The sequence below is a fragment of the Oncorhynchus mykiss genome, chromosome 23 (genome assembly GCF_057628025.1).
Source record: "Oncorhynchus mykiss isolate SJ-2025 chromosome 23, ASM5762802v1, whole genome shotgun sequence".
In the NCBI taxonomy this organism is placed as follows: domain Eukaryota; kingdom Metazoa; phylum Chordata; class Actinopteri; order Salmoniformes; family Salmonidae; genus Oncorhynchus; species Oncorhynchus mykiss.
Genome location: NC_143044.1, coordinates 37,263,008 through 37,277,784, shown reverse-complemented (window position 1 = coordinate 37,277,784; position 14,777 = coordinate 37,263,008). Strand labels below are relative to the sequence as shown.

Here is a 14,777-nt window from a genome sequence, read left to right as displayed (position 1 = left end):
TTAACTCGTCCAACGCTCTAACACCTGCCTCACGAGGAGTTACGCGAATGCAGTAAGAAGCCAAGGTAAGTTGCTAGCTAGCATTAAACTTAATCAATCACTAGTTATAACTACACATGGTTGATGATATTACTAGTTTATCTAGCGTGCCCTGCGTTGCATATAATCAATGCAATGCGCATTCACGAAATAGGACTGTCGTTGCTCCAATGTGTACCTAACCATAAACACCAATGCCTTTCTTAATATCAATACACAGAAGTATATATTTTTAAACCTGCATATTTAGCTAAAAGAAATCCAGATTAGCAGGCAATATTAACCAGGTGAAATTGTGTCACTTCTCTTGCGTTCATTGCGCGCAGAGTCAGGGTACATGCAACAGTTTGGGCCACCTGGCTCATTGCGAACTAATTTGCCAGAATTTTATGTAATTATGGTATACATTGAAGGTTGTGCAATGTAACAGGAATATTTGGACTGATGAATGCCACCTGTTAGATAAAATACGGAACGGTTCCGTATTTCACTGAAAGAATAAACGTCTTGTTTTCGAAATTATAGTTTCCGGATTTGACCATATTAATGACCTAAGGCTCGTATTTGTGTGTGTTATTATGTTATAATTAAGTATATGATTTGATATTTGATAGAGCAGTCTGACTGAGCGATGGTAGGCAGCAGCAGGCTCGTAAGCATTCATTCAAACAGCACTTTCGTGCATTTTGCCAGCAGCGCTGCTGTTTATGACTTCAAGCCTATCAGCTCCCGAGATTAGGCTGGTGTAACGATGTGATGTGAAATGGCTAGCTAGTTAGTGGGGTGCGCGCTAATAGCGTTTCAAACGTCACTCGCTCTGAGACTTGGAGTAGTTGTTCCCCTTGCTCTGCATGGGTAACGCTGCTTCGAGGGTGGCTGTTGTCGTTGTGTTCCTGGTTCGAGCCCAGGTAGGAGCGAGGAGAGGTAAGGAAGCTATACTGTTACACTGGCAATACTAAAGTGCCTATAAGAACATCCAAAGGTATATGAAATACAAATGGTATAGAGAGGAATAGTCCTATAATTCCTATAATAACTTCAACCTAAAACTTCTTACCTGGGAATATTGAAGACTCATGTTAAAAGGAACCACCAGTTTTCATATGTTCTCATGTTCTGAGCAAGGAACTTAAACGTTAGCTTTCTTACATGGCATATATTGCACTTTTACTTTCTTCTCCAACACTTTGTTTTTGCATTATTTAAACAAAATTTAACATGTTTCATTATTTATTTCAGGCCAACTTGATTTTATTGATGTATCATATTAAGTTAAAATAAGTGTTCATTCAGTATTGTTGTAATTGTCATTATTACAAATATTATTATTATTTTTTTTTTTAAATCGTCCAATTAATCGGCATCGCCTTTTTTGTCCTCCAATAATCGGTATCGGCGTCGAAAAATCATAATCGGTCGACCTCTAATCTCTAGTGTTATCCATTCATGAGATCGGGTTTGGTAACTTATGATTCTTAACTTAATTAATAAAGTTAAATATGAAAGGAGTTTCTGTAAGATTGATTGTAAATACATAAATAGAGAAAGCAGCTCTCTTCTTAAAGACAGAGGTACATCCCACATTTTTATACAGACTCCAATGAGTCCTAAAATTGTCCCCTGTGATAAAACGCATTGCTGAATGGTAGACTGTGTCCAAGGGTTTCAAAACAGAGGTTGCCACATGCATGTAAACAATATCACCAAAATTCAATACAGGGAGAAGCGTTGTTTGACTAATCTCTCACCTATTTTCAATACTGAGGCATGATTTATTTCTATATAAACAAAAACTATCTTGGATATTAGCTTCTTAGTCAGATGTTCTATATGCGTTACAAAGTATAACTTGTCTTCAATCCAGACACCCAGGTACTTAAATTGAGAAACAAGCTCAATTTGGGCTCAATATATAGAGCAAATATGCAGGTCCTCAGGGTCAACATTTCATGACCTTGAGAACAGCATGAGCTTGGTTTTACACGTGGAATGAGAGATTGCAAAACTCTACTTGGAAGAGAGAGCGCACCAACCTCATAGCTGCCGTGCACAGGGCATCAAGATTGTCAGACTAGATTGGAGGTTGCATCCCAAATGTTGTGTACTACTTTTGACCAGGGCCCATAAAGTAAATAAGGTTTCATTGATGTGGTGGGTCAAAACTGCCGTTCAGAGAGCAATAAGATGATAGACTAGATCGATGTAATGGACTGATAGCCTCGCTAACATTCCTCTGTCTCTTCCACCATGTTGTCAAATAAGAGACTGGGAAGGTCCTGCTACAACATGTCTGCAACTAGCAGCCAGCCAGCATGCCCTGTAGGAAGAGTTATTAGCCCAGGTAGGGATTGCTTAAAACGGGGAGTGGTGCCCTAGAGCTGGGGGGGTAAACTCTAAACCTCAAACTTCTAGCATTGTAATTCACTTTGCAGGGAGGGTCTATCCATCCTGGCCTTCACTGAGACTCCCATCTGGCTCTTAAGCAAATCTTGTTAAGCAAACTTATTGTAACTTAGACCATTTTACTCCCCTTACAATCTAGGGACCTAGTCACAATAACAACAGTAGCAGATAACGAATCAAATGCAGCAACTCCATCATCATGAACACTACCAGTCTCAGTATCAGCAATGAGCTAATCTCCATCTCTCTAAACCCTCTCATGTGGAGATGTAAGCTGTCCACTGGTACATGGCTGGGAGAGATCTAGAGAAACACCTCATACTGAACTTCTGCTTTTCATGAACAGTTTTTTCCCACCTCAACACTTACAAGTAACTGCCAAAACAAAGGAAAAAAGTAAATGAGGGGTACGACATATACTGAAAGCAGGTGCATCCATACAGGTGTGGTTCAGGAATTAATTAAGCAATTAACGTCCCATCATGCTTAGGGTCATGTAGGAAAATGCCCAGTTGCCCATTATTATGGCTACCATGGCTAGAAGAAGAGAACTCAGTGACTTTGAAAGAGGAGTCTCAAAAGGTACATAGGGGGTTTAAAGGGAGTGTGTGTCAGTCACCAAATCTCAACCCAATTGAAAACTTATGAGAGTACTGTACTATTGTACTTCCGGCGCCCACAGTGATGGCCGCCTCGCTTCGCGTTCCTAGGAAACTATGCAGTTTTTTCTTTTTTTACGTGTTATTTCTTACATTGGTACCCCAGGTCATCTTAGGGTTCATTACATACAGTCGAAAATAATTATGTCAGCAGCGTCAACTCACCATCAGTACGACCAAGAATATGACATTCGCGAAGCGGATGCTGTGTTCTGCCTTTCACCCAGGACAACGGAATGGATCCCAGCCTGCGACCCAAAACAAAGACGTCGTAAAAGAGGGAAACGAAGCGGCCTTCTGGTCAGACTCCGGAGACGGGCACATCGTGCACCACTCCCTAGCATTCTTGATGAAATCCGAGCAAGGGTAGCATTCCAGAGGGACATCAGAGACTAACGTTCTTTGCTTCACGGAAACATGGCTCACTGGAGAGAAGCTATCGGAGTCGGTGCAGTCAACTGTTTTCTCCATGCATCGCGCAGACAGAAACAAACATCTTTCTGGTAAGAAGAGGGGCGGGGGCGTATGCTTCATGGTTAACGTGACGTGGTGTGATCATAACAACATACAGGTACTCAAGTCCTTCTGTTCACCTGATTTAGAATTCCTCACAATCAAATGTCGACCGCATTATCTACCAAGGGAATTATCTTCGATTATAATCACAGCCGTATATATTCCCCCCCAAGCAGACACATCGATGGCTCTGAACAAACTTTATTTGACTCTTTGCAAACTGGAATCCATTTATCCGGAGGCTGCATTCATTGTAGCTGGGCATTTTAACAAGGCTAATCTGAAAACAAGACTCCCTAAATTTTATCAGCATATCGATTGCGCAACCAGGGCTGGAAAAACCTTGGATCACTGCTATTCTAACTTCCGCAACGCATATAAGGCCCTGCCCCACCCTCCTTTCGGAAAAGCTGACCACGACTCAATTTTGTTTATCCCTGCCTACAGACAGAAACTAAAACAAGAAGCTCCCGCGCTGAGGTCTGTTCAACGCTGGTCCGACCAATCTGATTCCACACTCCAAGACTGCTTCCATCACGTGGACTGGGATATGTTTTGTATTGCGTCAGACAACAACATTGACGAATACGCTGATTCGGTGAGCGAGTTCATTAGAACGTGCGTTGAAGATGTTGTTCCCATAGCAACGATTAAAACATTCCCAAACCAGAAACCGTGGATTGATGGCAGCATTCGCATGAAACTGAAAGCCCGAACCACTGCTTTTAATCAGGGCAAGGTGACCGGAAACATGACCGAATACAAACAGTGTAACTATTCCCTCCGCAAGGCAATCAAACAAGCTAAGCGTCAGTATAGAGACAAAGTAGAATCTCAATTCAACGGCTCAGACACCAGAGGTATGTTGCAGGGTCTACAGTCAATCACGGATTACAAAAAGAAAACCAGCCCCGTCACGGACCAGGATGTCTTGCTCCCAGGCAGACTAAATAACTTTTTTGCCCGCTTTGAGGACAAAACAGTGCCACTGACACGGCCCGCAACTAAAACATGCAGACTCTCCTTCACTGCAGCCGACATGAGGAAAACATTTAAACGTGTCAACCCTTGCAAGGCTGCAGGACCAGACTGCATCCCCAGCCGCGCCCTCAGAGCATGAGCAGACCAGCTGGCTGGTGTGTTTATGGACATATTCAATCAATCCCTATCCCAGTCTGTTGTTCCCACATGCTTCAAGAGGGCCACCATTGCTCCTGTTCCCAAGAAAGCAAAGGTAACTGAGCTAAACGACTACCGCCCCGTAGCACTCACTTCCGTCATCATGAAGTGCTTTGAGAGACTAGTCAAGGACCATATCACCTCCACCCTACCTGATACCCTAGACCCACTCCAATTTGATTACTGCCCAAATAGGTCCACAGACGATGCAATCTCAACCACGCTGCACACTGCCCTAATCCATCTGGACAAGAGGAATACCTATGTGAGAATGCTGTTCATCGACTACAGCTCGGCATTTAACACCATAGTGCCCTCCAAGCTCGTCATCAAGCTCGAGACCCTGGGTCTCGACCTCGCCCTGTGCAACTGGGTACTGGACTTCCTGACGGGCCACCCCCAGGTGGTGAGGGTAGGCAACAACATTTCCACCCCGCTGATCCTCAACAGTGGGGCCCCACAAGGGTGCGTTCTGAGCCCTCTCCTGTACTCCCTGCTCAACCACGACTGCGTGGCCACGCACGCCTCCAACTCAATCATCAAGTTTGCGGACGACACAACAGTGGTAGGCTTGATTACCAACAACGACGAGACGGCCTACAGGGAGGAGGTGAGGTCCCTCGGAGTGTGGTGTCAGGAAAATAACCTCACACTCAACGTCAACAAAACTAAGGAGATGATTGTGGACTTCAGGAAACACCAGAGGAACAGTAGTGGAGAGGGTAGTAAGTTTTAAGTTCCTCGGCGTACACATCACAGACAAACTGAATTGGTCCACCCACACAGACAGCATCGTGAAGAAGGTGCAGCAGCGCCTCTTCAACCTCAGGAGGCTGAAGAAATTCGGCTTGTCACCAAAAGCACTCACAAACTTTTACAGATGCACAATCGAGAGCATCCTGTCGGGCTGTATCACCGCCTGGTACGGCAACTGCTCCGCCCACAACCGTAAGGCTCTCCAGAGGGTAGTGAGGTCTGCACAACGCATCACCGGGGGCAAACTACCTGCCCTCCAGGACACCTACACCACCCGATGTCACAGGAAGTCCATAAAGATCATCAAGGACAACAACCACCGAGCCACTGCCTGTTCACCCCGCTATCATCCAGAAGGCGAGGTCAGTACAGGTGCATCAAAGCTGGGACCGAGAGACTGAAAAACAGCTTCTATCTCAAGGCCATCAGACTGTTAAACAGCCACCACTAACATTGAGTGGCTGCTGCCAACACACTGACTCAACTCCAGCCACTTTAATAATGGGAATTGATGGGAAATGATGTAAAATATATCACTAGCCACTTTAATATAATATTTACATACCGTAAATTATTCATCTCATATGTTTATACTGTACTCTATATCATCTACTGCATCTTTATGTAATACATGTATCACTAGCCACTTTAACTATGCCACTTTGTTTACATACTCATCTCATATGTATATACTGCACTCAATACCATCTACTGTATCTTGCCTATGCCGCTCTGTACCATCACTCATTCATATATCTATGTACATATTCTTTATCCCCTTACACTAGTGTCTATAAGGTAGTAGTTTTGGAATTGTTACCTAGATTACTTGTTGGTTATTACTGCATTGTCGGAACTAGAAGCACAGGCATTTCCCTACACTCGCATTAACATCTGCTAACCATGTGTATGTGACAAATAAAATTTGATTTGATTTGAGAATCTGGAGCAGCGCCTGACATCAATTTCCACCACCACAAAACACCAATTTATGTAATTTCTCATGGAACAATGGTTTCGCATCCCTCCAATAGAGTACCAGACACTTGTAGAATATATTCCAAGGCGCATTGAAGCTGTTCTGGCTCGTGACGGCCCAACGCCCTATTAAGACACTTTTTGTTGCCGTTTCCTTTATTTTGGCAGTTAACTGTATGTAATCTGTTGTGTGTGTTTACATTGAAAAGTGACATTTTCTTTCCCCCACCTCTGAATGGAAATGTAATTAATGGAAATTTAAACAGAAGGGCAGTGCATTGCATAGTTCAACACATAGGGCAGTGAATTAAGGAAAATTAAGGAATAAATTCTGAATTTATTTGATGGTATGCTTGATACGGTATGTCTGATAGTTGATGAAAGAAGATAATTGTATAGGGGAATAGGGAACGTTTTCCCTGGGACACCAACTCACCATTCTTCCTGTCCCGCACAGGCATGTCGTTGGAGGCGGGCTTCAGAGTCATCTCCTGAAGCTCATTAGTCACTGCTTCACTCCGCGGGCTAGGTGCGGCGCCAGGTGCTACAGCAACAACCATGATGCCGGTATTTGGCTCCTTCCCATCCTGTGGCTCCAGCGTTGCCAGAGAGACCTGTGAGAAATAAAACAAAATTTAAAAAGGAGGTTGGTTAGGTTTGTAAATGGTCCTACGCAGAAAATATCATTTCAACGAGGTGGGGAACTCTGGTCCAAGAAACTGCAGGGTATGCAGGCTTTTGTTCCACCCCAGCACCAGAATACTTGATTAAGCTTATCAGCTTTGTTTTCACCTTTATTTAACCAGGTAGGCCAGTTGAGAACAAGTTCACATTTACAACTGCGATCTGGCCAAGATAAAGGAAAGCAGTAGGACAAAAACAACAACACAAATGACAGAGTTACACGTGGAATAAACAAACGTACAGTCAATAACACAATAGAAAAAGTCTAAATACAGTGTGTGCAAATGGCGAGAGGTAAGGAAATAAAGAGGCAATAGTAGCGAAGTAATTACAACTTAGCAAATGAACACCGGAGTGATAGATGTGCAAGTAGAAATACTGGTGTGCAAAAGAGCAAAAAAGTAAATAAAAACAATATGGGTATGAGGTAGGTAGATTGGATGGGCTAATTACAGCTGCAGCGATTGGTAAGCTGCTCAGATAGCTGATGTTTAAAGTTGGTGAGGGAAATAAAAGTCTCCAACTTCAGCGATTTTTGCAATTCGTTACAGTCATTGGCAGCAGAGAACTGGAAGGAAAGGCAGAAAAAGGAGGTGTTGGCTTTGGGGATGACCAGTGAAATATACCTGCTGGAGCACGTGCTACGTGTGGGTGTTATGGTGACCCGTGAGCTGAGATAAGGCGGAGCTTTACCTAGCAAAGACTTATAGATGACCTGGAGCTAGTGGGTCTGGAGACGAATATGTAGCGAGGGCCAGCTGACGAAAGCATACAGGTCACAGTGGTGGGTAGTATAGGTCGACTGATTAATCGGAAGATTTCAAGTTTTCATAACAATCGTAAACCAGTATTTTTGGACACCGATTTGACCGATGTTTTATTTTTGACACTATTATTTAATCTTTATTTAACAAGGCAAGTCAGTTAAGAACAAATTCTTATTTTCAATGACGGCCTAGGAACGGTGGTTTAACTGCCTTGTTCAGGGGCAGAACGACAGATTTTTACCTTGTCAGCTCGGGGGATCCAATCTGGCAACCTAACAGTTAACTAGTCCAACGCTCTAACCACCTGCCTCTCATTGCACTACACAAGGAGACTGCCTGTTACGTGAATGCAGAAAGCCAAGGTAAGTTGCTAGCTAGCATTAAACTTACCTTATAAAAACAATCATAATCACTAGTTAAACTAGTAATATTATCAACCATGTGTAGTTATCTAGCGTGTCCTGCGTTGCATATAATCGATGCGGTGTGTATCATTGCTCCAATGTATACCTAGCCATAAAACATCAATCCCTTTCTTAAAATCAATACACAGAAGTATATATTTTTAAACCTGCATATTTAGCTAAAAGAAATCCAGGTTAGCAGGCAATATTAACCAGGTGATTTTGCATGCAGAGTCAGTGTATATGCAACAGTTTGGGCCGCCTAATTTGCCAGAATTTTACGTAATTATGACATAACATTGAAGGTTGTGCAATGTAACAGGAATATTTAGACTTATGGATGCCACCCGTTAGATCAAATACGGAACGGTTCTGTATTTCACTGAAAGAATAAAAGTCCTGTTTTCGAGATGATAGTTTCCGGATTTGACTATATTAATGACCGAAGGCTCGTATTTCTGTGTGTTATCATGTTATAACTAAGTCTATGATTTGATAGAGCAGTCTGACTGAGCGATGGTAGACAGCAGCAGGCTCGTAAGCATTCATTCAAACAGCACTTTTGTGCGTTTGCCAGCAGCTGTTTATGACTTCAAGCCTATCAACTCCCGAGATTAGGCTCGTGTAACCGATGTGAAATGGCTAGCTAGTTAGCGGGGTGCGTGCTAATAGCGTTTCAAACGTCACTCGCTCTGAGACTTGGAGTGGTGGTTCCCCTTGCTCTGCAAGGGCCGCGGCTTTTGTGGAGAGATGGGTAACGCTGCTTCGAGGGTGGCTGTTGTTGTTGTGTTCCTGGTTCGAGCCCAGGTAGGAAGAGCGAGGAGAGTGACGGAAGCTATACTGTTTCACTGGCAATACTAAAGTGCCTATAAGAACATCCAAAGGTATATGAAATACAAATGGCATAGAGAGAAATAGTCCTATAATTCCTATAATAACTACAACCTAAAACTTCTTACCTGGGAATATTGAAGACTCATGTTAAAAGGAACCACCAGCTTTCATATGTTCTCATGTTCTGAGCAAGGAACTTAAACGTTAGCTTTCATACATGGCACATATTGCACTTTTACTTTCTTCTCTAACACTTTGTTTTTGCATTATTTAAACAAAATTGAACATGTTTCATTATTTATTTCAGGCTAAATTGATTTTATTTATGTATTATATTAAGTTAAAATAAGTGTTCATTCAGTATTTTTGTAATTATCATTATTACAAATACATTTAATCGGTATCGGCTTTTTTTAGTCCGCCAATAAATCGGTATCGGCGTTGAAAAAAATCATAATCGGTCGGCCTCCAGTGGGTGGTAGTATATGGGGCTTTGGTGACAAAACGGATGGCACTGTGGTAGACTACATCCAATTTGTTGAGTAGAGTGTTGGAGGCCATCTTGTAAATTACATCGCCGAAGTCAAGGATCGGTAGGATAGTCAGATTTACGAGGGTATGTTTGGCAGCATGAGTGAAGGAGGCTTTGTTGAGAAATAGGAAGCCGATTCAAGATTTAATTTTGGATTGGAGATGCTTAATATGAGTCTGGCAGGAGAGTTTACAGTCTAGCCAGACACCTAGGTATTTGTAGATGTCCACATTTTATTAGTCAGAACCGTCCAAACTAGTGATGCTTGTCGGGCGGGTGGGTGTGGGCAGCGATCGGTTAAGGAGCATGCATTTAGTTTTACTAGTGTTTAAGAGCAGTTGGAGGCCACGGAAGGAGTGTTGTATGGCGTTGAAGCTCGTCTGGAGGTTTGTTAACACAGTGTCCAAAGAAGGGCCATATGTATACAGAATGGTGTTGTCTGCGTAGAGGTGGATCAGGGAACCACCCGCAGCAAGAGCAACATCATTGATGTATAGAGAGAAGAGAGTCGGCCCGAGAATTGAACCTTGTGGCACCCCATACACTGCCAGAGGTCCGGACAACAGGCCCTCCGATTTGACACACTGAACTCTGTCTGAGAAGTAGTTAGTGAACCAGGTGAGGCAGTCATTTGAGAAACCAAGGCTGTTGAGTCTGCTGATAAGAATACGGTGATTGACAGAGTCGAACGCCTTGGCCAGGTCGATCAAGACAGCTGCACAGTCCTGTCTTTTATCGATGGCGGTTATGATATCGTTTAGCTTAATATTGGATTTACATTTAGATCACTTAGTTTTACGAGGTGTGTATTTAACCTGGTGTAGGACTAAAATCTGTGGCTGTCCAAGACCAATTTTGCCCACCCTCCCCCATCATGACCAGATCTGTAAAGACTTTGGCGGAAGGTTAGGGTCGATAGGAGAGTAAGCTACATCTATCTGTTACTCAGGGCTGAGAGGTAGAACCCAGAACACTTGTGCAATTATGGAATTCTTAGACACAGAAAGAACACCCAACTTAAGAATGCATGGCTGGGCCTCCCGGGTGGCGCAGTGGTTAAGGGCTGAGTCCCTGGGTTCGCGCCCAGACTCTGTCGTAACCGGCCGCGACCGGGAGGTCCGTGGGGCGACGCACAATTGGCCTAGCGTCGTCCGGGTTTGGGAGGGATTGGTCGGTAGGGATCGTCTCATCGCGCACCAGCGACTCCTGTGGCGGGCCGGGCGTAGTGCGCGCTAGCCAAGGTTGCCAGGGGCACGGTGTAGCCCCCGCGGCTGGCTTCCGGGTTGGATGTGCGCTGTGTTAAGAAGCAGTACGGCTGGTTGGGTTGTGTATCGGAGAACGCATGACATTCAGCCTTCGTCTCTCCCGAGCCCGTACGGGAGTTGTAGCAATGAGACAAGATAGTAGCTACTACAACAATTGGATACCACGAAATTGGGGAGAAAAAGGGGTAAAAAAAAAAAATGTTTAAAAGAATTTGTTCTTTATTTAACCATCTTACATATAAAACCTTTTTTGTTCATCGAAAATTGTGAATACCTCACCACAGGTTAATGAGAAGGGTGTGCTTGAAAGGAAGCACATAACTCTGCAATGTTGGGCTGTATTGGAGAGAGTCTCAGTCTTAAATCATTATCCACACACATTCTGTGCCTGTATTTAGTTTTCATGCAAGTGAGGGCTAAGAATCCACTCTCACATAGGTACGTGGTTGCAAAGGGCATCAGTGTCCTAACAGCGAGATTTGCAAACGCAGGATCCAGAAATCTGGCAGTGGCTTCTGATTAAATAACATTTTCATTGCAATTTCGATGAGGCTCTCTTGTTCAGATATTGGTAAGTGTACTGGAGGCAGGGCATGAAAGGGATAATGAATCCAGTTGTTTGTGTCATCCGTTTCAGGAAAGTACCTGCGTAATTGCACACCCAACTCACTCAGGTGCTTCGCTATTTTTTACATTGTCCGTAAGCTTGAGTTCATTTGCACACAAAAAAAAATCATACAATGATGAAAAGACCTCTGTGTTGTCCTTGTTAATGCAGACAGAGAAGAGCTCTAACTTCTTAATCATAGCCTCAATTTTGTTCCGCACGTTGAATATAGTTGCGGAGAGTCACAGTAATCCTAGATTCATATCATTCAGGTGAGAAAAAACATCACCCAGATAGGCCAGTCGTGTGAGAAACTTGTCATCAAGTAAGCGGTCAGACAAGTGAAAATGCTCAGTAAAGAAAACTTTAAGCTCTTCTCTCAATAAGAAAAAAAACGTGTCAATACTTTGCCCCTTGATAACCAGCGCACTTCTGTATGTTGTAAAAGCGTTACATGGTCGCTGCCCATATTATATAGTACAGAAAATACACGAGAGTTCAGGAGTCTTGCTTTAACAAAGTTAACTATTTTCACTGTAGTGTCCAAAACGTCTTTCAAGCTGTCAGGCATTCCCTGACAGCTGCAGCCTCTCGGTGGATGCTGCAGTGTACACAAGTGGTGTCGGGAGCAACTGCTCGCCTGCTATCATGGCTTTTGCGCCATCAGTACAGATACCAAACCATCTTAACCACTAAAGTCCATTTGATGTCGCAAAGCTGTCCAGTACTGTCCAATATCCTCTCCTGTTGTCCTGGTTTCCAGTGGTTTGCAGAAGAGGATGTCTTCCTTAATTGACCACCCATAAACGTAACAGACATGTGCCAGGTCTGCCACGTCTGTTGAGTCATCCAGCTGTTACGCATAGAATTCACTGGCATGTATGCGAAGCAGTAATTGTTTCAAAACATCTCCTGCCATGTCACTGATGCGTTGTGAAACAGTGTGTTTGATGAAGAAATTGTCTGTATAGTTTTTTGGACATTTTCCCCCAGCATTGTCCCAGCCATATCTGCAGCAGGAAGAATTAAGTCCTGCACATAAGTATGGGGCTTGCCTGTCCTAGCCACTCGGAAGCTCACCATGTAAGACGCTTCTAGCCCCTTATTAAATGATATCCGTTGCTTATATACATGTCTTACTACTCAAAAGTAGTCTTAATTCTCGCTCAAAAATATCCTGTGGCTTATTTTTCAAATTGGCATGTTTTGTTTCTAAATGTCTGCGCAAGAGTGAAGGTTTCATTGAGTTGTGAGATAGTACTTTCACACATAAACACACTGTGGTTGAGGAAAGGCACTACTCCCAATGTAAGTGAACCACAAATAAATGTAGTTCAGGGTAGCCTCCTAGTGGTTAGAGCGTTGGACTAGTAACCGGAAGGTTGCAAGTTCAAACCCCCGAGCTGACACGGTACAAATCTGTCGTTCTGCCCCTGAACAGGCAGTTAACCCACTGTTCCTAGGCCGTCATTGAAAATAAGAATTTGTTCTTAACTGACTTGCCTAGTTAACTAAAGGTAAAATAAAATTAAAAAAAATATTTGCGCCTCTTCGATGGTCCAACGTCCCTGTCTGTTGTTCTGTGCTTTCCCGGGTAAGGGGCAGGAGCTCTTTGGCTGCATCAGATTCACAACTGTCAGTGTCCATACTAGCTGGGCTAACAACAAATTTAGAAATACTGATGCTAGCATTGGATGTGCTCGTGGAAGCAGAACAACTTGTGTCGTCGACAGGTGCAGGTGTAGTACTGCTGGTAGAAACAGTACTACCAGTAGAGCTGGTATGTGTCTCTATGGACGCGGGCCTTACTGTTTTAAAACATTGAGTGATGTTCGAGCAAATGGAATGAGCAGCAGCTACGTTTGGCTACATACGGACCGTTAGTGGAATTCCCGCGAGAGAGTAACGGTTAATGTGAACGGATGTTAATTATTTGACTAGGCTACATGTATTTGACATTGTGTTGTTATTTCACGCAATACTAGATGGTTTTATTTTGGCAGTGAAACGAGGCTACTCAGGCAAGAAAAAACATTACCCAAATGTATAGCCCCGAACGAAAATGTAAATGGACTGTTAGAAAATGTCAAGGTGAATCACATTTTTATTTGGCGTATCCCCGACGGCATTGGGCGTAGTTTGGGAATACATTTATACATTTAGGGTCGTTGGACCTCAAAAAGCACAAGAGAGGATTTACAACCCCTATCTCAGCTTTTGCCAAAAAAAAGTTGTAGTTACAAACAGATAAGATTAGGATTCCTTAAACGTTTTGTTCAATTATTTAATCTGAGAAATTAAGCAAATTTATTGTGCCAAAATTGGCCATTTTAATTTATAGGGTTCATATAAAATGAAATAAATATAGTAAAGAACATCTGATTTGGACTATAATTCTTCCTAACAATAAGACATGAGGAATCCAGTAAAATTATCAAATGCCACCCTCAATCCCACCCGAACAACCAGTATCAGCAGGATGGAGCTGCGGCATGGCATATTGCTTCTTCATTCTATGTGATGTGACGGCCTACCCCGGGCCAAACCCTAACGACAGTGGGCCAATTGTACGTTGCCCTATAGAACTCCCAAACACGTCTGGTTGTGATACAGGCTGGAATCGAACCAGGGTCTGTAGTGACGCCTCTTGCGCTGAGCTGCAGTGCCTTAGACCCCTGCGCAACTCGGGAGCCCCGCATGGATCAAAAAATTATCTTCTCAACTTGGGTTAAAAAAAAAAAAATACAAAAATAAACAATAGCTTTTGCTCATGACAAAATAAATTGAATGGTCATCCTCACAATTCAAGCCAGTCCTCCATTAAAGCAACGCAGTTAGTCATGGGTTGCTGAATTGACATGGAATGACTAAAGCAGCGGCGCACTAAACTAAACATTTGTTTTTTAATTTTCCTGTGGAAAAGCGCTTTCAAGATCAGAAAGACATGTTACAACATCAGACCCCCCTTACCTCTGCTGAAAAAAATCTGAGCAGAAACACTGACCTCTGAATGGTTTACATAAAGACAAAATGATAACACTGCAGGGTCGATTCTGTTTGTTTTCATGAGTGTGTTTTCTACCCATGGACTGCAGCAAGAAATGCCACTAGAACAAAGCAGGCCTAGCCTGTCAATGAGGTTGTGTTGTCTGAG

The 14,777-nt window shown here is 43.2% G+C and overlaps 1 protein-coding gene across 17 annotated transcripts in view; it reads right to left on the bottom strand.

Annotated features, from left to right (window-relative positions):
• LOC110502853 (myocardin-related transcription factor A) overlaps positions 1-14,777 on the bottom strand; it is a 61,362-nt gene that overhangs the window by 37,236 nt on the left and 9,349 nt on the right. For all 17 annotated transcript variants that reach the window (XR_016491107.1, XR_016491109.1, XR_016491111.1 and 14 more), the window contains exon 3: positions 6,967-7,144. Coding sequence is in view for 11 of the 17 variants with exons in the window: in XM_036960579.2 (XP_036816474.1) it covers positions 6,967-7,090 (124 nt within the window). In the remaining 6 variants the exon portion in view is untranslated. The remainder of the gene's footprint in view (positions 1-6,966; positions 7,145-14,777) is intronic.